At 49.4% G+C, this 25,869-nt stretch overlaps 2 protein-coding genes across 4 annotated transcripts; both read right to left on the reverse strand.

The window, feature by feature from the left end:
* Positions 1-631: 631 nt before the first annotated feature.
* On the reverse strand, positions 632-17,754 carry DHX37 (DEAH-box helicase 37). Its single transcript, XM_009092492.4, has 27 exons — positions 17,550-17,754; positions 16,573-16,742; positions 14,739-14,851; positions 13,860-14,184; positions 13,111-13,259; positions 12,750-12,842; positions 12,554-12,650; positions 12,087-12,200; positions 11,181-11,282; positions 10,610-10,724; positions 10,400-10,495; positions 10,016-10,092; positions 9,289-9,427; positions 8,964-9,040; positions 7,833-8,065; positions 6,712-6,823; positions 6,053-6,159; positions 5,530-5,718; positions 5,314-5,438; positions 4,428-4,544; positions 4,145-4,317; positions 3,638-3,752; positions 3,101-3,238; positions 2,351-2,445; positions 1,821-1,894; positions 1,466-1,563; positions 632-991 (listed from the first exon to the last, which is right to left on the reverse strand). The coding sequence occupies exons 1-27, from the start codon at positions 17,647-17,649 to the stop codon at positions 894-896; spliced, it is 3,441 nt and encodes a 1,146-aa protein (XP_009090740.4). The 5' UTR covers positions 17,650-17,754; the 3' UTR covers positions 632-893.
* Positions 17,755-18,327: 573 nt separating this feature from the next.
* Positions 18,328-25,327, reverse strand: BRI3BP (BRI3 binding protein). Of its 3 annotated transcripts, none has more exons than XR_007778904.1 (4): positions 25,087-25,327; positions 24,173-24,275; positions 19,317-23,393; positions 18,328-19,186 (listed from the first exon to the last, which is right to left on the reverse strand). XR_007778904.1 is itself a non-coding variant. In XM_009092494.4 (3 exons), exons 1-3 carry the CDS (start codon positions 25,291-25,293, stop codon positions 22,975-22,977), a joined length of 729 nt encoding a protein of 242 aa, XP_009090742.2. In that variant the 5' UTR covers positions 25,294-25,327; the 3' UTR covers positions 18,328-22,974. The 3 variants fall into 3 exon arrangements, 1 of the variants encoding a protein (XP_009090742.2); XR_007778903.1 differs by having other exon boundaries at positions 18,328-19,251; XM_009092494.4 differs by having other exon boundaries at positions 18,328-23,393.
* Positions 25,328-25,869: the final 542 nt, after the last annotated feature.

A 25,869-nucleotide genomic window follows, 5' to 3' on the forward strand; every position in this document is an offset into this window, starting at 1 on the left:
GCCGTTGATTTTCTTCCCTCCCCGCAGCAGAGTGTGCAGACTTGTGCTGCAATTCCTGCTAAAGAAAGGAGCCCTGCCAAGAGCCCCCAGCACTGTCCCGCCTGGGGACACCCCAAACCCAGTGAAACTGAAAAAATCCCCAAAACCCCACTGTTTGACTGGAAACACACCAAAGGGCTGCTTTCCTTCTGACTGCAGATCTAAAGTTGCTGTTTTTTCAGCTTTGGATGTTTTTAATGCTTGCTTGTGTCCTGGCCTTGCCCCTGAAGCATGTGGGAATTATGGACACACATCCAGCCAGGTGGGCTGCACCAGTTCCCTTCAGAACATGGGGACAGGAGGGTCCCTGTCCAGACTTTGTCCTGCAGCAGTGTCACAAGCAGCAGCCCATCAGCACAGTGAGAGCACTGCGTTTATCAAGACCCAAAAGGATCAGGTGGAGGGGAAGGTAAACTCAAGCTTCTTCCTTTCACTAATTAAACTATTCCCATCCCAACCCACAAGTTTCCTCATTTTTGTGCTTCCTGTCCTGAGCTGCTGCCCAGGTTCTGTCTGACACTCATGAGGATGTTCCTGCACAGCTCTGATATTCTGCTCCCTGCAGCATCCCTCAGAGCAAACATTTCTCCCATCCAGACCAAGAACTTTACATATTTATTACAGTTCATATGACTAATATAGTCCAAAGAGAAACTTCAGGTTAAAAAAAAAAATAAATCTGTAAAATACAAGGGATAAAATTATCCAAACATTGATATTATGAAATAGCAGCCAAACAGCTGGCAGGACTTCTGGGAAAGCAGAACAACAAAAGATATTCCATCAGTTGTTGAGTCCATCTGTTTCAGATTTCCAAGGAAAGCTCTCAAAACACCTTGGAGCAAAGGAGTCCATCAACACCGAGGGTCACAGGGCACTTCAGGTGGCCACTTGAGGGCAAGCTCCTGGTGCAGGGCCTCAGGCACCCACTGGCAATAGGCTGCCAGCAGATCTGCAGGGGGAGAGGAGCAGGTTCAGAGTTAGGCTGGAAAAATCTCCTGAGGGATCACCCCACTGGGAGCCAGGGCCAGCACCCACAGGAATCTGTGAGCCATCACTGCAGCACCTTGCTGCTGCTGCTGCTTCTGTGAAGGAATTCTTATCATCTGGCACCCTACATTGAAGAAAATCCATTTTACCAGGATAAAAGCCTTCAATATATCCATGGACAGTACTACCAGAGTCTGTACATTTTAACTGTGGGTACAATTACAGAAAAAAACCAAACTTAGAATATAAATAAATGTTGCTTTCTGAAGCGCCTCCTGTCATTTTTTCAAAAGAACCAAGCACAGGGCACTACTGCTTCTGGTAAGAAAATAGGAAATATATGGAGATTAACAAATGAAATTTTTTGAAATTATAATTCAGTAGTGCTCCAGGTGCCCACTGACATGACTGATAATTAGGCAAGCAGAACACTTACATTTAGGATTTTTCTTCCATGCAGCCACCAAAGCATCACGATTATCACAGTTTTCTTGAACTAGAGCCTGCAGGAGGGCTTCAGTCCTGGGCTGAAGTCTGAACCAGAGGAATGGAGCAATCAAACAATGTTCATTAGCCCAACAGAGCCCAGCAGAGCCCAGCAGGCTGCGTGTCCTGCCCTGCCCTCACCACCACCAACTCTCCTGGGACACCACTTTTCCTGGTGGGAAAACTCCTTTTCCCAAGATCACAATCTCCACCACCCTTCTCAGCATTGAATTTTTTTAAATTTAGAAAGGAGTGAAAAGTGTTTGGTGGAGACAAGGACCCGAGGTTTGTTTTTAACCACTTACTTGGACCATGTCTTCAGCATTATGAGGGGACTGGACAGCAGGCACTGGCTGTAAGAACTCAGCTTTTCGATGACCTGGAAGATTTGTTTCAACAATTACACAGTGAATAAGGTAAATTAATTGTGATGTGATAATTACCATCGATGAACTTGTGCTACTACAGATTTCCTTGTCTCATTCTCCATCACCATGTCCTCCTATCCCTGTGTCCATAATCTTGTCCTGACTTCTTGGACAGTTCTTCTGTCTCAGGGTGGACAAAGACATGGGCTACTGGCTTTTTTTACTTTGCAAAAACAGCACCTAAATTTGGGGGTGTCTTTCACTGAAATACTGATTTTTCATGCCTTTTTTTGTGTTTCAAAGATCCCTTCCCCACCTCATCAACCACAACAAACTCTTCCATCCACCAGCAAGCAATGAGGAATGGGGAGGCACAAAAAATGAAGCCATAAGGTTCATCTCCTCCACAAACTGGGCTAAAAAATCAATGAAATCCTGAGGGAAATGGTGCAGGGGGGCACACTCACCTTTCCTTCCAGCAGGAACCTGGCAAAGTGTTTGTAGCGATCGATTCCCGGGGGATAATCAACTTCCACAGCAGGGAGCTGCCAGCCCACCCTGTCTGGAAACAAAACCAAACACCCCAGGTCCCCTCCCTGCTCCCCCAGGAGGGCACCTTGCCTGGCAGGGGGGACAGCACGGGGGCCAGGAGAGGTGGGGAGGGCACTGCCAGCCCCACCCAGTCCTCGGTGGGAAAGCCAATATTTGAATGCTACAAACCCCATGGAAGTGCTCATCTCGGTGGGAATTCCAATATTTGAATGCTACAAACCCCATGGAAGTGCTCATCTCGGTGGGAAATCCAATATTTGAATGCTACAAACCCCATGGAGGTGCTCATCTCGGTGGGAAAGTCAATATTTGAATGTTACAAACTCCATGGAGGTGCTCATCTCAGTGGGAAATCCAATATTTGAATGCTACAAACCCCATGGAGTGCTCATCTCGGTGGGAAATCCAATATTTGAATGTTACAAACCCCATGGAGTTGCTCATCTCGGTGGGATATCCAATATTTGAATCTTACAAACCCCATGGAGGTGCCCATCTCGGTGGGAAATCCCAATATTTGATTCTTACAAACCCCATGGAGTTGCCCATCTCGGTGGGAAATCCAATATTTGAATGTTACAAACCCCCTGGAGGTGCTCAAAGCCACTCTTTGGACCTTCCTGGGAGAGGCAGGAGCTCCAGGGCAGCTCCTGGGGGGCACTTACAGAAGACACTGGGTCTGTGGCAGTGAACCCGGCCTGTCCCAGGGCAGTAGGAGGGAGGGGGGCTCTCCAGAGGCTTCCCAAAGTGGCAGTAGGCTGGCAGCAGGGCAGGGATCCACTCAGGCTCCACGGCAGACACACCTGAGGAAGGAAAACACACCTGCATGCAGGTTTGCTGCCAAGGGTCACAGCTCACTGGCAGCCCCAGGGGTACAGGGCATGGTCAGGGTCTCATCTCCACAGGTTTACTTGTCCCTCATTTTTTTCAAACTTTTTATATTGTAAAAAATCTGTTCAGAGATCAGCAGAAGGCGGCTGTGGTTGGCAGGGCTGGGGCAAAGCAGATATGTCAGAAGCTGAGCTTTGCTCCAGCCAATTCTGCCAGATAAATAATAATAATAATAATAAAAAGCCAATTTATCTCCTGATCCAGATCTAGGAAGCCTTAAGGATCCAAATCCCAGGAGTAAGCACTCAAAGCACAGCACAGGGCATTTGTGAGCCGCTCACCAGGGCTGCAGCAACACCCACAGCTCTCACCTTTCATGTAGAGCTTTGTAGTCTCAACAATCTCCTGGTACACCACAAACTCTGGCAGCTCTTTGAAGAGGACTGAGCTGGGGTGGATGAACACTGGGTCCTCCAGGAGTGCAGTCTGAAAGGAGGCACAAAGATTGAAGCAGAGTAAGAGCAGTTGCTGACAATCCAATTTCCTCACTGCACCTCATTTCAGCCTCTCTCAGGTGAACATTTCTGTTTTCCTGAAGCGATGGAGGTTTTTAATAACCCCATCATTTTCTGCTTCGCCTTCTCTGGGGACACCAAGCACTCCACAAGATGAACTCATGGTACTTCTCAGCCCTTTGATAACATTTCCTACATGAACACCAGGAAATGGCAACACTGCAAACCTCAGTTCCCCAGAGAGAAGCTGCAGGAAGGCAGCACAGGCATCCTCAGTGCTGCACCCAGCCAGACACCTGGGCTTGCACAGGAGCATCTCTCTGCCCCAGGAGAGGAGGAACTGAGCCCAGGCAAGCTGCTCACCTTGTAGGCATTTTTCCACTTGTCATCCAGCAGCTCCTCTGCCTGAACCCTTCTGGCCAGGTGATCCCCCAGCCCTGCCAGCACGATCTGCCTCAGGTAGGTGACCTGAGCTTCTGTTGGGGGCTTCATCTTCGGGTCAACGTAGAGCCCAGCATCCCTGCAGACCGAGTTCACTGCGGGCAAAACCAGGTGAGAGGAGGTGCAGCAGGACAAGAATCATCTCTGTGTGGCTGTGCCAGCCCCCAGAAGAGAGCCAGCACAGCAGTTCCCCCCAGCCCCTCACCTGCCGTGGTGAGCTGCCCTCGCAGGCGCCGGATCTCCAGCATGGCTTTGTGCCTCAGCCCGTTCTGCTCACAGAACTCCTGGGTGCACCCAGAGTACTCACAGGCCCCCACTGCTCCTGGAGTGACACAGGGGGTCAGTGCTCCTCTGAAACCCACAGGGGACAGCAGTGTCCCAGGCAATGTGTCATTTCAGGGTTCCCATTGTATTTGAGGGGTGCCCCGACGAAGGGAGGAATGAGGAATCTGACTCCATGTTCTTAGAAGGCTGATTTATTCTTTTAAGATAATATATATTAAAGAAATGTTATGGCTATGTTATATTAGATATGTTATACTAAAGAATACAGAAAGGATACTGACAGAAGGCTAAAAAGATAATAATAAAAACTTGTCACTCTTTCCAGAGCCTTGACCTCGACTGGCCAATGAGTCAAAACAATTCACAACAAACCAATGAAACAATCTCCAAACACATTCCACGTGTGAGCACAGCACAGGACAAGCAAATGAGATAAAATTGCACACGTGGAATGTGTTATGGGGATTGTTTACCTGAAGGGATTTGTAAACTGGACACAGGTTAAAGTTGTTTTGAGTGTTTGGCCAATCACTCAAAGCTGTGTCCTGGCTGTCTCACGCAGTCATGGGTTTTTCTTTTTAGTATGTAATATAATAGAGTATTAGTGTAATACAGTACAGCTTAATAAAGCATTTGTTCAACCTTTCTGCATCATGGAGTCAGAGCACCTTATTCCTACAAGGGGTAGGGTGACAGCAGGAGAACAGAACAGGGGGAATGGCACAGGGAATCTCTGTACCAGGGAATGGCACAGGGAATCTGTACCCAACAGCACAGCACAAGGGGATGGCACAGGGAATCTGTACCTAACATCACCATGAGGTCACCCAGCTTCTGCATGGGCCCCTGCCCAGCCCAGACCTTCTGCATCTGTAAAAACCTGGCTCTCCTCCCCTTCAGCTGGGCTGCCTCCTCCTCACTGCCTGCAGGCCTGCCAGGAGCACAGAGCAGCAGCTGAGAGAGCTGTGCCTGCAGGCAGAGGGCACAGGGTGACAGGGCCACAGGCAGGCTCAGCCACTCACCTGTCCAGCTCCTCAAAGAGCTCCCTGACAGTCATGGCAGACACGATGGTGATGGTGTAGGGCAGGCACTGGTGCTGCCTGCTCAGGGCCAGCATCTTGGCATAGCGGGGGGCCACGGGGAAAGTGGCCATCACTCTGCCCAGGGGACTGATGGGGCAGCTCAGCTTTGCTGCCAGCTGCTGGTTCAGCCTGGGCCAGGGAGAAGAGAGCTCATGTCATGAGGTGACTTTGAATCAGAACAAGTCTGTGCTCCCCGTTCTGGCAGCCCAATGAATTTGAGGTGTTCTCTCAGGTTTTGGTGTGTGCTGGTCCCCCAAGGTCAGGGGGAAAGGTTCCTCTTCCTCCCACAGCTCCCACCAGCCCTGCTGGGGCTCCCAGCTCAGTGTTTCCCTGGCCACACACAGCAGGGCCAGGGAACAAACAAAGACTGAGCTGGTGGCAGTTTGAGAGCCAAAGGACATTCCTGGGATGAGCACAGCAGAGCCCAGAGTGCAGGACAGCACTGGGGGAGCACAGGCATTACCTTCCTGTCGTGGGGGGCTCCTTCAGGGCACCCAGGGCTATCAGCAGCTCCTCAGCTGCTGCCAGAGCTTCCGTGGGAGGAGGGGTTGGGAATGGGAAGTTGATGACCTAGGGAAACAAGAGCAAAGTCCCTCAGTCCACACTGACACACTGGGAAACAGTGTGAGCACAGCAAGGAGCTCTGCAAGGGAGTGAAATCCTCCCCTCTGGTTAGGTGGGACAAAAAAAAACCCACTCAGGATGTTTGCCAGGAGTGAAAGGAAAGGAGACATAATGGCAGGAAATGCCTGGAACAAAAACAGGAGGAAACAGGAACAGCAGAATCACCCTCAGGCTGCTGGGAGGACTGAATTTAAATGCTGTGCTTTCTGAAAGTGCTCCACTATCTCCAAAACACAGACCCTGTTTGGACAAGGGTTCTTTTAAACCTCTAAGAATATAAGAAAGCATTTACAGCTTGAACAAACAAGTCTGTTAAGGCCTAGTGGAATTGAGAGGAGCTTCTGCAATGTGCAGAACCAAAATGGACTCCCAGGATCTGCACTTCTGCCACAAGGCACAGCTTCAAGCAATGACAATAAAACACATTTCTGCTTCTTTCTGCCTCCTAAGGGCAGCCACTTTAATGGGTGCTGTGGTACAAAGCCCTTCCCAACTCACCTTTTCTATATTTAATGCCTTCATTTGCAGAATCAGGTCTTCTACTGGTCGCTTTGTTATTTCTGGAGCAGAAAATTTCTCAAAGTCCATGAAAACTGCTGAAGAGTATAACCTAGTGGACCAGAAGTGTTATTAAATACTTGAAAGAAATTTTAACTCAAAGGATATGCAGGAAAAATTAGCAAGGCAATAAAAAAAGGAAAAGGCAGCTGTGGATAGTATGTACACCATCAGATCATTATTTACAGGTTGGGGCATTTGCCTTATTCACAAATTAACTTGGCTCAGAGTTCAATCCACCTGGGCATAGTGCAATCTAACCTGACCATGAAAATAAAGAGTTTTCAGCAAGAGAAATGCAGGAGGACTGCAGCCACATCTGCAACTGGACTGCTACCAACACCCTGACCCACAGGGTGTCAGGCTGTGCTCTGACTCTGCCAGTGTTGTTTTAGTTTACTGCATTGTTTATCTTTTTATTTTCTTCCCTAGTAAAGAACTGTTATTCCCTACTCCCATATTTTTTGCCTGAGAGTGTCACAGACATATTTTATGAAAAATCCTTTCGTTAGGATCTTTTCTACTGAGAAGCTGAGAGGCCTCAGGAACGAAATGTAAACAATAACTATCTGCTGCTGTGGAATGCAACAGATGAATCTTTGGTTGGTCTCATGTGGTTGTTTTTAATTAATGGCCAATCCCAGTCTGGCTGTCTCAGATTCTCTGGTCAGTCACAGGATTTTATTATCATTCCTTTATTTTTCCTTGCAAGCCTTCTGACGAAACCTTTTCTTCTATTATTTTAGTATAGTTTTAAGATAGCATTTTCTTTTAATATCATATATTAGATTAGTTTTAATATAGCATTTTCAATATAATATATATCATAAAACAATAAATCAGCCTTCTGAAACATGGAGCCAAGATTCTCCTCTCCTCCCTCGTCCTGGCACCCCTGCGAACACCTCCACACCAGAGCCCCTTAATTTAAAACTCACAGCAATTTGGAAAAGAGTTGGGGGGTTTAGGGCTTTACATTTTCCATTTCAGGGGAGGCTCCTGCCTTCCTCAGCACTCTCCTGGCTTTGGAAGGAGGGCACTGTGCTGTGAGCAGGGCTGACCTGTAGCAGTGGCCGGGCTCGGTGCGGCCGGCGCGGCCGGCGCGCTGGTCAGCCGAGGCCTGGGACACCCAGGTGACCCTGAAGGACGAGACCCCCGTGATCCTGTCGTAGCAACGCCGCTTCTCCCGGCCACTGTCCACCACGTACTTGATGCCAGGGATGGTCAGGGACGTCTCAGCCACGTTGGTGGCCACCACGCACAGCCTGGTGCCAGGAGGAGGAGGGCGGAACACCTGCGGGAGATAGGTGGGCATGGGAGGGCAGTGCCAGCAGGGAGGGGCTGGAAAGGACAAGGAAAGGACAAGAAAAGGGGCAAGGAAAGGGGCAAGGAAAGGGGCAAGGAAAGGGGCAAGGAAAGGGGCAAGGAAAGGGGCAAGGAAAGGGACAAGGAAAGGGACAAGGAAAGGGACAAGGAAAGGGACAAGGAAAGGGGCAAGGAAAGGGGCAAGGAAAGGGGCAAGGAAAGGGGCAGGAAAGGCAGGAAAGGGGCAAGGAAAGGGCAGGAAGGGGCAGGGAAGGGGCAAGGAAAGGGGCAAGGAAAGGGGCAAGGAAAGGGGCAAGGAAAGGGGCAAGGAAAGGGACAAGGAAAGGGGCGAGGAAAGGGGCGAGGAAAGGGGCAAGGAAAGGGGCGAGGAAAGGGGCAAGCAGTGGTCTTGGATGGGCTGCAAAAGGATGGCAGCACACATGGCACTGCAAGGGGAATGCAGGAGTCAGAGATCTAACGTCTCCAGCTCTGAAGCTCTTTGTCCAGCTGGGTTAAGCCTCAGAAGTGACCCCAGGGGCTGCAGGTGGGGCACACAGCACCACTGAGGTGTGTCCAGACATGCTGGTGCCTCCAGAGACAGCAGGGAACACAGCAATCCCTGCTGGCAGCAGCATCTCCACGTGCCCAGGGCCAGGATGGGTTCAGAGATCCTGCAGGGCTGATCACCTCTCCCACCCTGCTCAAGTGGCACATCAGGGACACCCCAGTCCAAGCCAGGCCTGCCCCAAGCCCATCCCAACCTGCCCACTGGGCCATTCAAGCTGACAGAATAGTCCAAGATGGGAATTTTGTCTCACTTGTGACTTCAGACAATGATCACTGCTATCTGTAGGATCTCCTGCTCACTGTGACAGTAAATCCTTTACCTTGGCCTGCTTCTCTGGTGCCAGCAAGGAATAGAGTGGGAGCACATACAGGGGCAGGGATGAGTCAGATTTCTCATCTGTGGGGAAACAAAGCAGCACTGCTCAGTCCAACTTCCAGGCTTAGTCCCAGCAACATCTGCACAAACACCACTTCACCGAAACCAGGAAAGCAATTGGAACAAACTGGTACCAGTAACTGGGACTGGAAAACCTGAACAGCTTTGCCATGACACTGCTGCTCTGGTGCCACAGCTCAGCACACAACAAACAATTCATGTCACTCCTTTCACAGGTGACAGGGATTCCTTTTTCACATGTGCCAAACCTGCTTCTGAGTCTCCATCTCCTAAGTCCAGGTCAAGATCAGAGCCTGCAGCATCATCATCACTGTCAATGTCTCTGTCCTCATCTCCTTCATCCGGTGGTAACACAGAGTAATTGTTCAGATCAATTTTGGGGAGTGTCTGAGAGAGAGAGGGAAGATGGAAACAGCACATTAAGAGGGGGACACAAGTGACTTTGCATTGCTTTGGAAGCAAAGCTGAGCCAAGGACTCACATTTCTTAGGCCTTCTTAGGGGCAAAATAAAGTATTTCCAAATTAGATGTTTTTAAATTGGAGGCATTGCAAAAGCATACAATGCCAAATCCCATTCCACCTCTACATATTGTCATTTATTTTAACACTCTTAGAAAGAAGAGAACTGACCTCACAATCCAGATAAGTCTAACAAATGTTCAAAAGGTTCTGCCAAGATGGGTTAGTCTTAGAATTTCATCTCTCTGTCAAACCCAGTCCAAATTTTGGGTAACAAATGGTGAGATGAGGAGCAGCCCCGGTGCCAGCAAGTCTGGAGCTCCTCCCATTCAAGTTTTAGTGGTCAGAACTAAATCTAAACCAATCTCCTCCCCATGACATCCAGAGTTTCAGCAGCAGTGAGGGGACACCTGTGGGCTTCAGGCAGGTGTGGAAGAGCTGGTGAGAGGCACAGCCACAGAGCAGTGCTGCCTGCTCCCCTGTCTCTTGGAGGAACTCTACCCCTCACACATTACCAGAACTCTCCTCCGCTTCCTCGAGTTCTTGAATTTCCTCATTTCTTCCACTGAGTCTTCTCTGTCATCCTCTCCTCCTGAAAAACAGCAGGGGAACAGCTGTCAGCTGAGCATGCCTTCCTCTTGGGAAAGATAGAGGAGTCTGGTCCCACTCCCACCCTTCAGGGATGCACAGTGTGGAAGAAGCAGACTGAAGGCAGAGGGGAACTGGAAAGGATCTTTTCCCAAACTCAAACCAGCACAAAATTTAACATCAGTCATGGCAATCACCCACAACTTTCCCCAAACCTTGTCTTTGGTGGTTTTAAAATAAAAGTTCATATTTTTAGATGCAAAGCAAGCTCACTTCTCAGTGGGATAATTTAACAGTTTCTGCAGCATTACCTGCAGTGTTGTTTTTTTGGTATGGGAATGCTTTCCTTAATCTTCTACACAGAGAGTGAACTTCTGCCTGGCCTGTTAAAAACACCAAAATGCCACCTGCAAGAGGAAAAAACAATTAAAAATAAAAGGAAAACAACAACAACAACAACAACCTTTGGAGCTGTTCAGTATGAGCAATGTGAGGGGCTCTCAGCAGTGAAGCTCTCTTACCTGCAGGCAGCATCCGATGGATTTTACACACCTTCCTGAAGCACTCCCCACTGTAATCATCCAGGGGGGTCTTCTTGTTAAAATGAACAGTTACAGGGAACTGCCTTGCATCTACCTGGAGAGCAAACACCAAATAAAAGGGTTTTATATAAATAAAGGGTTTGTTTGCTCTCATAACCCCATGCAATCATTACAGCCAGAAAAGCTCACCCTGTATTTCACCTCTAGGGTTTGGTACCCTACAAAACACCAAACCCACAGAAATTACTGGTGGTGTCTGCTCCACCATAAAACCATGCTAGAAACCAAATCTTTCCCCCCTTTCACATCATCAACTCAGATTGAGGCTTTCTAGTTCCCCTGAACCATAACTCAGGAGTTTCTCAGGATAATCAGATTCTGCCAGGGCGGTTTTCTGATAAAGGTGGAAAGAAAAACACCAAGTCCCAAAAGAAACAATAGCCTAAACAAAATGACTGTTTTTAAATCGGTTATCTGAAAGATTTCAGCACCAACTGGAAAGATTAGAGTGCTCCTGGCTGTGTTTCAGCTGCCAGGGAGGGGACAGTACCTGGATGACAGGAGGTTGAGCAGAGAACAGCCTGGTGTTGGCAGTGAAATCCTCCACCCGCAGAGTCGCAGACATGATGATCAGCTTCAGGGGCAGCCCCTTCTGCAGGGACACAGATCTGTCACCCTGTGCCCAAACAGCTCCTCCCCAGCACTGCTGCTGGCCAGCACAGCAGTAAACACCCTGCTTTCCCCCAGGCTGCTGGAATTCAATTATCTGCACTGTAATCTCAGATGAACTGGATTCTGCCTGAGAAGTCACCTCTTGCTACTGAGCTGTACTGTTTGGTGCAGGCTCTGTGCCTCTTCAACCACACAGAAAGAGAAATGTGTTAACTGAGTGTTATTTCTGTCAGATTTCCTTGGAATTCCACAGCACAAAGCCTCTTCATGTGGAACATCCCCTCCCTGGCACATCCACGTCCAGAGCAAAAGCCCTGCCCCTCTTGATGCCCTGTAGGCTGCCCTAGAGCAGAGGCTAGAAGGAGTTACAGAATAAAGTAGGGATTTATTCAAAGGATCTCCTCCATGGATCCACCTTGGGCAGCACAAGAGCCCAGCCAGGGCTGCACCCAAGATGAACTAAAATGGTCCCAAAATGCCCCACTGGTCACGGGGTCTCTCATTTTGATAAGTTCTGCTCCATTCCCACCTTGCAGTTCATTGTCCCAGCCCAGCTTTAGCCCAGGCAGTCCCACCCTTGTTTTTCTCTCTCCAGCCCACGGGGTTTGTGCTCCTGGGCTGAGATTGGGATCATTTGTCCTTGGTGCCCAGCTGGAGCAGGAATTGTTTTGTCTCCCTGCTCTGTGCACAGAGCTCACCATCCCCTGGTGTGAGCCCAGACCCACACACTAAAGCAGCACAGAACACAAAAACCAGAAAAGCCAGACCTGAGGGATCACATCACCTTGTGACGGAGGGGCACGATGCGAGACAAGAGGCCTATCAGGATGTCTGTGTACATACTCCTCTCGTGGGCTTCATCAATGATGATGACTTTGTACTTGGAAAGCAGAAAGTCCTGAGGGGAGAGATGGATTTCAGCACAGGAGGCCCCAGCAAGGATATCTGGGTCAGGACACCCCACAGGCACACAAGCACTGAGCCCATCCCCAGCTCTATTTCTCACTCAGTTTAATGCACTCACCCTACACAGGGCAGCCTGGTTCCCAAGCCTCTTCTTGCTCCCATTTTCCCCAGAAAGATAACCTAATGTTTAGTGGCTTGGGCAGGAATATCAAGGGTAGAGATGAAACAAATCTCTGGTGCTGAAAGGGATTCTGATTTGAAAGACTGGCAGCAAGTCCACATTGGCCTCTCTTCCCAGCTATACCAAAAAAATTCCCTTTTTGAACCCTGAGGACAGCAAGTTACCTTCTGAATCTCTTTGAGCAGCACACCATCTGTCATGAACTTGATCTGTGTTTCATCTGTAACGTTCCCCTCGTAGCGGATTTGATAGGAAACCACTCTGTGGGGAAACACCCAGGAGCAAGCACAAAGTCCTTGTCACCCACAGAGCACCTCAGTGCCACCCCCCAGCAAGGTGCCAAGGCTTCCTGAGGCTCACCTGTGTGACAGGTTCATCTCCTTGGCCACCCTCTGGGACATGGACACGGCGGCCACGCGCCGAGGCTCCGTGATCCCGATGATGCTGCCAGAACTAAAGGGGTGAGGAAAAGGAGGAATTGTTTTAATTTCACAGAGGAGCAGCCCCAAAAATGACAACAGGATTTCTCACTGATGCCTCTAGATTAATGGCATCAGTCACACAGCCTCAGTTATAGGTGGAATAAAAACACAGACAGGGAGCTTTGGGATTCCCATCTCTTTTATCTGTACTGGTCTGAAGATGCATGGATTACAGCCAAGTTTTTCCCAACACGCTGTCCCTGCAATTCCATTTGCTGCACATAAAATCCAACTCCTACCTGGCATATCCAGCTTCGTAGAGGAACTGAGGCACTTGGGTGGTTTTGCCACTTCCTGTCTCTCCACATATGATCACAATGGGATTGTCATTAATGGCTTCCATGACCACTTGTTCTTCAGCAAGGATGGGAAGCTTTAGTCTTGCCTCCTAAACAGTGTAAACCACACATTTTAGTTGCATTGTTTCTCACTCCTTTTTTGTTTTCCTCAGGATTGAAACCTGTCACCTTCCTCATACCATAAAACCCACAAAAGGAAGTCTGCAAGCCCGTGACTCAGAAATCTCTGAACCAGTCCATACCACAGGAGCATGGCTGAGAACCAGAGCCATCAGAGCAGCTTCCCAGCAAGCAGAGGGCAAGGCCTGCACTTTAATTTGTGGAGCTTCAGAGCCCCTCGAGTTTCTTAATACAGCACTTCAAGGGAAAACTCATTTCACAACTGCCTCGTCTGCTGAGGCTCGTGCAGAGCTTCTCCTGTTCCTGCACAATGCCCTGCCTACAACAAATGGGACAAAACCACCCAGCATAAGGGACAAAAGAGCAGAGAGGGACTTCAGAAAACTTTCCAGCAAAGGACAATAAAGGACTTTTAATAGATTCTGGATGTAAAACTAAAGATAAATGCTAATACTCTAAAACAAGCCGAGTTTTCCTGCTGCTGGGGCAGAGCTGAGTGCACCCAGCTGTGGAACACACCACCCTCCCCAGCCCCTCTGACAAGCACTGTGCTGTTCACAGAGCCTCACCTGAATCTCAGGACTCCTGTCCACAGGGATGAACACTGCAGGCTTGCAGGGAGCCTTGCTGGGAGCTGCCAGGAGCACTGGGGCTCTGGGACCAGCTGCAGGCTGCCCAGCCCCTGCCTTCTCCACTCCTCCCTCTGCCTCTTCAGCAGCATTCACAGCACTGGCTGAGGACTTCTCAGTGTCTTCTTTCTGCTCTTCCTCCTCCTCAGAGCTGCTGGGCTCTTCCTCAGGCTCTGGTTCTGAACCTGAGCTGTGCCTTCTCTTGTTGGCACCACTGATGCTCCTGATCCTTCCAGGGACATCAGTCCTTGGCTCCTGTGTCACCCTGGAAACAAAACATCCACCTGTGAACGGTGTTCTGGCACCTCAAACCAGACATGCCTTCCCCAAAAACCAGGATCTCCACTCCTGGAGGTTTTCATAACTCTGCCAGGTAAAGCCCTGGATTTGATGGATGGATTTATATCTAAGCATTTCCTGTCCTGGGGTTTATCCATTTCTTCTGAAGGCATCTTTTTATTTTAATCTACAAATGCAGCTCTTGATAAATCTAGCAGCTACGATCAACATCAGTAGCTGTCTTCCAGCACAAAAAAATGAATGTTTATCCACCAATTTTGTAGTTTAGCACAATTGCTAAAAGCCTGCAGATTGTGTCACCCTCCTCATCCTCATCCCATAGGAAAGACCAAGTTCTTTTAACTAACATCTTTCATACAAGAAAATAACTATCCCATTATCAGATAAAAATAGCAAATTATTCAACTCCTTCCATTCTGAAGAACCTGTTTGCACCAAGAAGAAAAAAAATCAAGGGAAAGCTCAGGATGTTCAAACACAGTGATCCATTGCAAGGGTTCCACCCCAAAATCCCTTTACCTTTTAGCCTGAAACATGCGCCCCCCAGTCCCCAGTTTGGAAGTTGTGTACAGGAGCTTCATTTCTGCCTCAGAAGCCTGGACCTCGTTCAGCTTGCTCAGCAATTCAGCTCTCTGTTTGGGGAAAACAATCAAAATCAGTGCTTGCTTTGACCAGGAAAGGATTTCATTGCAAGATTTACACTTGAGCATTCCAAGGTGTGCTCTGGCAAATCCTGCTGTGCAGCTGGAACAGCTTCCTGCTGCTCCAGGGCCAGTCCTCCCTGGTGAAGATTTCAGCCCTCTACCAGTGCAAAAATAGAAATGGGGACTTGACATGACAGCAGTGAGCAGCTCAGCTCGAAACAGCAGCAAAGAAAAGAGATTGGAACTGAACCACTGGAATGAGGCCTGGAGCAATGGGAGCCTCAAATCCCTGCCCTGGGACAGGGCATGGTAAAGGTCAGGCAGCCACAGTGTGGAACTGCCACCAAACCCAGAGCTCCTCTGGGAGAGCCACTGCTCAGGCACTGACAGGAGCAGCAATTCTGCCTGGAAAGGTTTCACAGAGACAGAAAAGCTCTTATTTCCCATGCTAAAAATACAAAACAAGCATTTCAGAACTACTGGCAGGGCAGGGTTGGGGTGCAGGGAGGTTTGCAGGTGCTCACAGCACCCATTCCACAGAGTGCTTTAAAAATGCAAAACCATCACTGCCTGCCAGTGATGAACTCCACAGCACTGGGACAGGAACCTGGGCCACAGAGGATGGGTTCCTGCACACAGGATGGATGGGTTCCTGCACAAAGGATGGATGGGTTCCTGCACAAAGGATTTGTTCCTGAACAAAGCATGGATGGGTTTCAGCACACAGGACGGATGGGTTCCTGCACACGGGATGGATGGGTTCCTGCACACGGGATGGATGGGTTCCTGCACACGGGATGGATGGGTTCCTGCACACGGGATGGATGGGTTCCTGCACACGGGATGGATGGGTTCCTGCACACGGGATGGATGGGTTCCTGCACACGGATGGATGGGTTCCTGCACACGGGATGGATGGGTTCCTGCACACGGGATGGATGGGTTCCCGCACACGGGATGGATGGGTTCCCGCACACGGGATGGATGGGTTCCCGCACACGGGATGGATGGGTTCCCGCACACGGGATGGATGGGTTCCTGCACACGGGATGGATGGGTTCCTGCACACGGATGGATGGGTCCGCCACGGGATGGATGGTTCCTGCACACGGGATGGATGGGTTCCTGCACACGGATGGATGGGTTCCTGCACACGGGATGGCGCATGGATGGGTTCCTGCACACGGGATGGATGGGTTCCTGCACACGGGATGGATGGGTTCCTGCACACGGGATGGGTTCCTGCACAAGGGATGGATGGGTTCCTGCACACGGGATGGATGGGTTCCTGCACACGGGATGGATGGGTTCCTGCACACGGGATGGATGGGTTCCTGCACACGGGATGGATGGGTTCCTGCACACGGGATGGATGGGTTCCTGCACAGAGGATGGATGGGTTCCTGCACACGGGATGGATGGGTTCCTGCATCCCTGAGCCCCTGAGAGTGCAGGGGAGCCTCCCCCAACCCTGGAGCTGCCCTCAGCAGCCCCTGGGTGCTGCATCTCTGCCCAAATGCCCAGCACAGGGGGGGCTGAGGCATCACCCTCAGCACCTGCACACCCCTGAGAGTTCACACCTCAGACACCCCCTGCCAGCTCACACCCCTCACCATCCTCATCATCACCCATCCTCCCCACACACCAATACCAAACCCTCATTTTAAGAGAGGAGCACACAGCTGCTGGTGCCAGAAACAGCAACATACCTGTTTTTTCTTCTCCTTCTGCTCCAAAACCTTCTGCAGGTTTTTCTTCTGTTTCTTGCTCAGGGGTTTCTTCTGCTGCTGCACAACACATGAGGCTTTTTTCTTCTTGGCTTTTTTTGCTGGCAGGACCAGGGCATTGCTTTGGTCAATTCCCTTCAGCGTTGCTCCATCTGAAGGAAGGGTTGGATTATTTTCAGCACTCTGCTTAGCAGGCTTATCATGCACCAGGCCAGATTTAGCTGCTTCAAACAAACACAACCCTCATGCCCAGCCAAAAAAAAATCCTGCAACATCAGCAAGGGCAAAAGACCTCGAAACTGAGCTTTCTATAGCCCAGAGGGCAATTCTCCAAGATTCATGTAACAATATTATGCAATTTTTGCCTTTTTACTCAATCCCCCAGGGTCAGGACACGGTGTGCCCTGGGGTGACTGCCCAGCATCCTGCTTCACCCGGGCACTGGTGGATTTTAATAGTAAAAAACTGCATTACTAGATTGTGAATAATAAAAATAGAATAATGAAAGTAATTTTTTTAAAGTAATGCCTTCTTTTTTTAAAAGTTTGAGAAAGCAAATGTTTAACATAAGAGATATGTTCAGTAGCTGCTTTAATAAATAATGGAACCACTGAGTGATTAGGAAGGGACCCAAGCCCAACTCCTGAGCTCCCTGGAGGCAGTCGCTGCTCTAATAGAGCTGATCCAAGATTATGGAACGAGGGAAAGAATCCGGCTGGAAAAGACCTCGGAGACCACCGAGCCCAGCCTGGGACCCGACACCAGGGTCGGGAGAGAGCCACACTCAGGGACGGAGCGCCCACCGCCTCCCCGGGGGGTTTAAAAGCCACAACAACGCTTCCGATAACAATGTAACAAAACCACAGCAGAGGCAGGGCAGCAGCTGCGATCCCAGCAGCGCTGCGGTCCCTTCCAGCCCGGGTAAGAAGCCCAGCGAGCGCAGCCCGGCCCGGCCGCACCTCCCAGCTCCAGCGGCAGCTCCAGCGGCAGCTCCGGCGGCGCCGCGGGGCCCTGCGCCAGCCGCGCCTTCCAGTTGTGCCGGCGGCGCGCTCGGCCCATGGCGGCGGCGGGGACGGGGACGAGGACGGGGATGGGACGGGGATGGGACGGGGACACGACAGGGCCCGAGCGGGCCCGGCCCGGCACAGCACGGCCCCACGTGCGGCCCACGCCGCCGCCACTTCCGGGTCAGCGAGGTATCGCGAGAATGAGCGGGAAAGGGGCGGGGAAAGCAGGGAAGGGGCGGGGGAAAGGCGGGAAAGGGGCGGGAGCAGACGGGAGCATGCGCAGGGCGGCCTTAAGGGATCGGGACATCCCATCCCATCCAATCCCATCCCATCGGGACATCCCATCCCATCCCATCCCACCCCACCCCATCCCATGGATCCCATCCAATCCTACCCCTTCCCTCCCATTCCATCCCATTCCATGGATCCCACCCCACCCTTTCCCTCCCATTCCAGCCCACCCCATCCCACGGATCCCATCCAATCCTACCCCTTCCCTCCCATTCCATCCCATCCCATGGATCCCATCCCACCCTTTCCCTCCCATCCCATCCCATCTCACCCCTTCCCTCCCATTCCATCCCATCCCATGGATCCCATCCCATCCCACCCCTTCCCTCCCATTCCATCCCACCCTTTCCCATTCCATCCATCCCATCCCATCCCACCCCTTCCCTCCCATTCCATCCATCCCACCCCACCCCTCAGAGCCTCAGCAGGCACTCGCAGCTCAGTGCAAAGTCTCAGTAAACATTTATTCGAAGCTTTGCCACAATACCTTAAGTTGATTTGTGAAACTGGTCTACAAATACTGATCTACGGAATACATGGTTTGGATGGTCCGATAAAGGAATAAATAAAGGCATGTAAAGCTCTGTAAAAAATAAGTCTGGTACAGTTGTAACTACTTAACAGTGTTACCAGCAGGATCTCGTATGTGTCTAGGATCAGAAGTGAACACACGGCATCTCTTCAGACCAAATCATTTTTACATAAACAGTTGTACAAACTTAAACACTGTAATCATGAAACCTGATGTACAAAACAGGATGTGAAATCACTACCATCAGTGCCAACAACAAGTGCTACCACAGCAAATAGAACTTCTGAATAAAAGGAAAAGATTGGTTTTTACATGTGCTGTCATCACAGGTCGATGGAATTATCCAAAAAGTTTAAAATACATGCGGATACAATAAAACCTTTTATTTTCCAACCCAGACAAAGAGAACTCATGGTCACTTAACGCCATTAGCTGCCAAATACAGATCAGTAGGTGAGGCAAACCACACTTAAACACTTCCACACCACCGAAGAGCTAAGGTTGATACTGGTCTATTTCCACACCGACGATGCAACGAGCCTTGAGAAGCAAACCACGAAGTGAAGGACGAGCTAGAAGCACAGCACTGAGCCACACCAGGTTTGTATACTGCACTCTGACACCCAAAAACCACTGGGAAAGCATCACATTCCACAGGACACATCAGGTATCTACAGCTGTGTGCATCCAGAGGAGCCGCCCTGCCTGAGAGGGAAGAGCACTGCAGGATTGCAAAGGTTGGGTCCCAGAGCAGGGAGCTGAAAACCTTCAGGAATGAGAAAAGCACTGCAGGATTGCAAAGGTTGGGTCCCAGAGCAGGGAGCTGAAAACCTTCAGGAATGAGAAAAGCACTGCAGGATTGCAAAGCTTGGGTCCCAGAGCAGGGAGGTGAAAACCTTCAGGGATGAGAAAAGCACTGCAGGATTGCAAAGGTTGGGTCCCAGAGCAGGCAGGTGAAATTCCCCAAGAACAGGTAGAACCCTGCAGGATTGCAAAGGCTGGGCCCCAGAGCAGGCAGGTGAAATTCCTCAAGAACAGGTAGAACCCTGCAGGATTGCAAAGGCTGGGTCCCAGAGCAGGCAGGTGAAATTCCCCAAGAACAGGCAGAACCCTGCAGGATTGCAAAGGCTGGGTCCCAGAGCAGGCAGGTGAAATTCCTCAAGAACAGGTAGAACCCTGCAGGATTGCAAAGGTTGGGCCCCAGAGCAGGCAGGTGAAATTCCTCAAGAACAGGTAGAACCCTGCAGGATTGCAAAGGCTGGGTCCCAGAGCAGGCAGGTGAAATTCCCCAAGAACAGGCAGAACCCTGCAGGATTGCAAAGGCTGGGCCCCAGAGCAGGCAGGTGAAATTCCTCAAGAACAGGTAGAACCCTGCAGGATTGCAAAGGCTGGGTCCCAGAGCAGGCAGGTGAGTTCCCTATCCCGGCAGCCAGAGCCCATCCTCGGCGCTTGTGCCAGCTGCTCACACAGGGAGGGTTCTCCAGCAGCCACAGGAAGGTCCAGGAGCAGGATCTGCCCTGCAGGAGCAGCCAGGTGAGGCTGTCCCTGTGTCACCTGAGCACTGGCAGCAGCTCCCAGCAGGGCACCATGGGCGTGGCTGTGGCAGAGCTCCATGAAGTCACAGCAAAAAGCTGAAGCCACCAGGGCTGTCCCGTGCCAACCCTGCCCTGGGCAGGTGTCACTGCTGAGGGCTGCTCCAGTGCCACCCCTGCAGGTGTCACCTGCCAGGGTTTGCCCACAGGTGACACAGAGCCCTGCCTGTCTCTGAGATGCTCTGTGGGACACAAAAGCAGCGCAGCCACTGGCACGGGTTTCTAGAAAACAGCAAAAACCTCCGTGGATAAACTAGATGGCCCAGTATGGAAAATACTTGTAAAAGGTATTTACAAAAGTGGAAAGAGATTAAATACAATACCACATTCATGTCCCCAAAAGCGCTTTCACTACAGAGAATGTTTAAAAATACAGAGCATTTTTGAAGTATATATTTATATATGTATATATATATATATATATTGAAGACTAGATTGTGCTTTAAAAAAATCATTACTTCTGAATTTGACTAACGTGAAAACTGAGTGCTGGGAAAAATACTGATTAAAAATACCCAATTTTATATATACTGCTTTTCACATAACATTTTGCTATACATGGGATGCAAGTAAATATAAAAATACCATTTTTCAAGCAGCAGGGTGATCGAAATAAAGAGTACTAATATAGGAGGGCTGATTTTACGAAAGTAAGATAAATGATTAAAGTGAGACAGGGAGAAACTATGATCCAAATTAACTTTTATATAATACTTTCAAAGAAATCTTTATCATAAACAACTCTTAATATATAAATGTTCAGTATTTTTAACTTTAACGTTAAATATGGATTACACAAAATACAATCTATGCAAACTGACCCATGCACATTGTCCTAAGAAGGCGATGGAGCCGCTGACACGAGCAAGGTTTGCAAACTTTGGTCCTCAGGTCTCACATTTGGCAAAACACATCAAGACCTGACAAGCTTTACTAGTCAATTCCCAATTGCTAGGTTGGTGTTTTAGCCCAGTCCTCTGTGCACAACAGTAGGGAGAACTGAGTCTACAGGGAAGACTCTGTAATACTATGGAAAATGAGCTGAAAAAAGGAATTTACTGTCATTCACATTTTCAGCTTGACAAAATGGACTATTTGCTGCCATAGTCCCTATGTGATCACAGGAACGATTTTAAGTTGTGATAATCAGTTATTTAACAACTTTAAACCATCTACTTGTTAATAAATGGGGTGCAGGGGGATTTACAGGTGACATAAAAAATTAAAATGCATTCCAACCGTGCCAAGTGCATATGAACTTCAACCGTGTTGAACCAAAGTGATCACTAGGAGTCAAGGCCTTTAACATGGATTTAAAAATAACCCCCATGGAAATGCCACACACAGACCCAAAGAGGTTTAGGCAAGTAACACACACATTCCAAGAAGAACATTAAACTTTAGCATAAAGAGAAAAATAAATTCGCCCCACAGTTACATTCAGTGAAGCATCACATCCAGAAGCTTTGCCCAGTGGAAGAACAAGCTGTGCTCAGCTGCCCCAGCCTGTCCCACTGGAGCTGGCACTGGCAGGCACACCTGGGGAACCTCCTCCTCCTCCTGGTTCCCTTGCTTTGTAGCCAGGCCCCATCCCAGACCAATTTTTGTTGCGCTTTTTGATGCAGCTGTTCGTTTGGACCCTATGGAACATGGAATGCTCCAGCTGTGCTCCACCCTACCCCTGGTGCTCTCAGAACTGTGCTCATCACTAGGGGTAGGTGCTTCCCTTCCCTCCTCACATCTGTGTCCTTGGATGCTGCTGTTTCCAGGTGAAATCACCTTCCAGGCTTCCTTCCCTGAGGTTCCCTTGGTTTCAGTAAACCAGCACAGCCAGTGATGCCCTACCAAGTAAGAAACACAGAAATCCTGCAAAATAAAATTGCTCCAAAGCTCCACTGCTTTGAAGGAGAACCGTTTCCTACACCCTCCTCCTAAAGGTAACTGCTTTTCCCAAAACCTAATGAGGACATAGACTTCAAGCAAAAAGCTCCTATAAAACTATTGTAATTTTAGAAAAAAATCCAGATCTTCCTGAAGATAATTTATTGCCGCTGATTGGTCCTGAGAAAGCTTTAAGCAACAATAACTTTGCATGTGTTTTAACTGCTGCCTTTTCTGAGAAGGTACGTGGGTCCTGAGACTAAAAACCATGTTTTACTCTATGCACTTAAGCTTGGAAAACGCTTCACTGTGCTGATCAAATATGAATTACAATTTGTCACGCTACATCTTCCTTCTGTGCCAATTTATTAAAGCAGATTTCCTTCCAGACACTAACAAATTAAAGTTCTCGGGATGAAATGCAATGGTGAAATGCCACACGTGTGCTTCCTCACATTGGACTGGCATTTAAGGACCTCAGATCTTCCTTCTCCCTCATTCCCCACCTCCTGTTAAAAGCTATGGTGTGAATTTTTTGGCCTGGATACCAGAAAATTCCTCATCTGATACTCTATGAAAGGCAACTTCAAGGCAATGAAATAAGCCAACCAAAACACAAAAACATTCACAACTCTGAAGAAAAAATATGGACCCACAGCAGTTACTTCTCAATGGAAGTGCTTGGTAGCTTGAGATTTTTTTTTTCTTTTTAACTGTTAAAGTGTCAAATTTGCATATGTTTAACTCAATTTCAATATCTGAAAGACTACTCAATTTGCTTTTATAAAAACATTACAAAAGATGTTTTTAAATGCTTGTAAAAGTAAGCGTTTTATCTACTGAGAAAATTCTAGTACTGGATAAAACTCTGAATATACAGCTGAATTTTGTAAATGTTTTTTCTTTCTCCTAGAAGTCTAACAGCTGAGTGTTTAACCTAGATAAATTAGTCTCAGACACGATGAAAAGTTATAACTTTGCACACTTTTTACCATGTGATGTTTTGTTGCTTTGTAACTTCGGATGAGACAGTGCTTAGGATTTTTCCAGAGCTGGTGTACAGTGGTCAGCGGGGGCCGGCTCATTGCTCGCTGCCCCTATCCAGGTTCTCAATCACCCTGGAAAGACGGATGTTCAGCAGTCTGATCTGACTATCCAGGTGGTCCATCTTCTCCTCCAGGCTGCTGTTGCTGTTCCTCCTCCAGTAAAAGCCAACTGGGCCCGTCATGAAGTAGACGGCCACGACGAAGCAGAGGGGCAGCACGGCGTGCTCCGGGTCGCCCTCGTACTTCTGCAGGATGTACACACAGGACAGGGTGAACAGGGCCACCCTGGCGATCCAGAAGAAGCGGCCAAACAGCATGTGCAGGAGATAGAAGAAGAATCCAAGGAAGAGAGATAAAAACCAATAGGCCAGTAAAATGGCACCGATCAGCAGGAGGGCGCGGGTCGGGTTGTTGGCAATGGCTGCTGGGCTGAAATAATGAGTCAGGTTGGAGGCTGAAAAACAAAGGGAAATGTACAGGATGTTAATGAGAGTGGGCTAAAGGTGCACGGGGCAAAAGCATAGGCACAGCTTCAAAAGGCCAAGCCCCCACAGCAATGGGGCAAAAACATGAGAACAGTTCCACCCCCACAGCAATAGGGCAAAAACATGAGAACAGTTCCACCCCCACAGCAATGGGGCAAAAACACGAGCACAGCTCCAAAAGGGTCAAATCCCCACAGCAGTGGGGTCACAGCACTGCTTTCTAAAGTAAAGGATAAAACTGGTTCACCTATTTCTGGATGAACCTTCTTCAAATCACTGGCTCGGCTCCAAGAATTCAACTGAATTCATTCCAGGAAAGGTGCTAAAGGCTCTTTAAAGACAAACCACTCTAGAGCCTGAGGTCAAAACTCATACTGGGGCTACAGATCCTGCTTTGTAAAAGCGACATTCTAAAGGCTCACAGCTGCATCTTTCCTTTCTCTAGTTCTCATTGATTTCCCTGCACTGTTCCTGGCTGTGTGGATCATTTAATGATGACAGCAAGGAACCAACTGTGCCTGGTAATTCATTCTACACACATCCTATAGATACACATACAGAAATGGAATGGTGGGGTTCAGTCTTCTTGTTTGAAAATACTAATAGGGAAATCAAAGCCATGTGAAGCAGAGAGACACACCATTGATGGATGTTTAAGCAGCATGATAAAATGTAACTGTTTTCCCATTTGCTTGTAAACACTGATACAGGCTGAGACAGTACAAGGATGAGCAGGCATCACACTTACCATCAATTCCAAGAACATCTAACAAATCAGTCCATATTCTCCAGAATGTGTCCATTAATACATCCACCCCATTCACAAACCTCTCTGTCAACCTCGAGAAAAACTGAGAAATAAAATTGAAAATTAAAAAAATCCTCAATTCCTAAAGAAACACTTTGAGACTTATTCGTCATGAGTAGAATTATAATTCATTAAGCAAGAATTGCAGATTATTTTGTAGTCCCCATGGGAAAAATTGTAAATCTGAATTTTCTTTTTTAACTCTGTGAATCATGAATTTATGCGTTGCAATTATCTTTATTGTAGGTATTTTGGCATGTAAACGTATACGTTGGCAGGATTTAAAAATGCACTTTATTGGCTTTACTATCGTTTTGAAGATTAGAGAAAACACTATTACCAACAACTGGCAAAGCAATCCAAAGAATTCCTTTTATCAAGCAACTGAGAGATGTCCCCAGCATCACACGCAAATGTCTCAGGTGTACCGAGAGGTCAATGCAACAGAATTTCTTGCAGCCTGAGGACAGCAGGCACAGAGGAATGCACGCCCGCTTCCCTGCCAGTTCCGCTGGCCCCACGAGCACAGGATGCTCCGCTGCTGCAGCCAGAGCGGATTTCAGCCCAGCGCTCCTCACCCAGCGGCTCGGCCGCCTCCCCACCTCACACCACCTTTATTTAAGCCTTTAGCTGCTATTTCCCCCGGTTTCCTGCAAGCCCGGCCTCCGTTCTTCTCCCCACAGCAGCCGCGCACCGGGACGAGGCCACGGCCGGTCCCGCACCGAGCCGGGCGATGGGGACGCGGGGCTGCGGCCGCAGAGCCACCCGGTCACCGCCGGAGCAGCGAAGCGAACGGGAGGGAGAAGAAGCGAAGGAGACGGAGGGGAGAGGGGGGGCGGCGAGCAGCACCTCACCTTCTGCAGGGCCCGCACGTTGTCCTCGCCGAAGAGGCCGCTGACGCCCTGGTAGAGGCCGCTGGCGGCGCGGCGCAGGCTGTTCTGGCGGTCGGCCCCGCGGCTCCGCGCAGCCCGGGCGCCGGGCCCCGCCGCGCCGAGCAGCAGCAGCAGCAGCAGCAGCAGCAGCAGCGGCCCCCGGAGCTGCACCCGCCGCGCCGCCGCCATGGCCGCCCCGCCGCGCCGCGCCCGCCGCTGCAGCGCCGCCCGCCGGCCCCGCGCCGCAACTGCGGCCGCACGGGCGGGGCTCCCGCGGCGGGAGGAAATCACGGGGAAAGCGGCGGGGATGGGCACGGAGCGGCCGGAGAGCGGCACGGCGGGGCTGGGGGAAATGCGTGTTTCATGGTCGGCTTTTGGCAAATGTTAAAGTGGATGTTATGTGTTGTGTTAGAAAGTGATGCTGTGTTAATTCTCTTAAGCAGCGTGTTAGATGTAGTTTTAGGTGTAACAAAATGGTAAAATAGAAACTATGCTATGTAGGATACTTTTTTTTTTTCTAAAGAAAGGACTCGCACTGAGATAGCAGCCACAGGACACCTAAATCTTTCAGGGAAAGAGAATTTATTGCTCCATTATCAGGAGAAACGAACTTCTTCCTGCATCCTCAGCCCTGAAGGATTCAGAGGAAGAAGCTGACACTGCCCAGACAGAATCCTGTGTTTGAATGGAATTGATGCATCATGTACGAGATCTATGAATATGCAACAGGTTGTTGTTGTTAAGGGTTAATCCTCTGTTAACGTG

Source organism: Serinus canaria, chromosome 15, assembly GCF_022539315.1.
Source record: "Serinus canaria isolate serCan28SL12 chromosome 15, serCan2020, whole genome shotgun sequence".
Classification (NCBI taxonomy): domain Eukaryota; kingdom Metazoa; phylum Chordata; class Aves; order Passeriformes; family Fringillidae; genus Serinus; species Serinus canaria.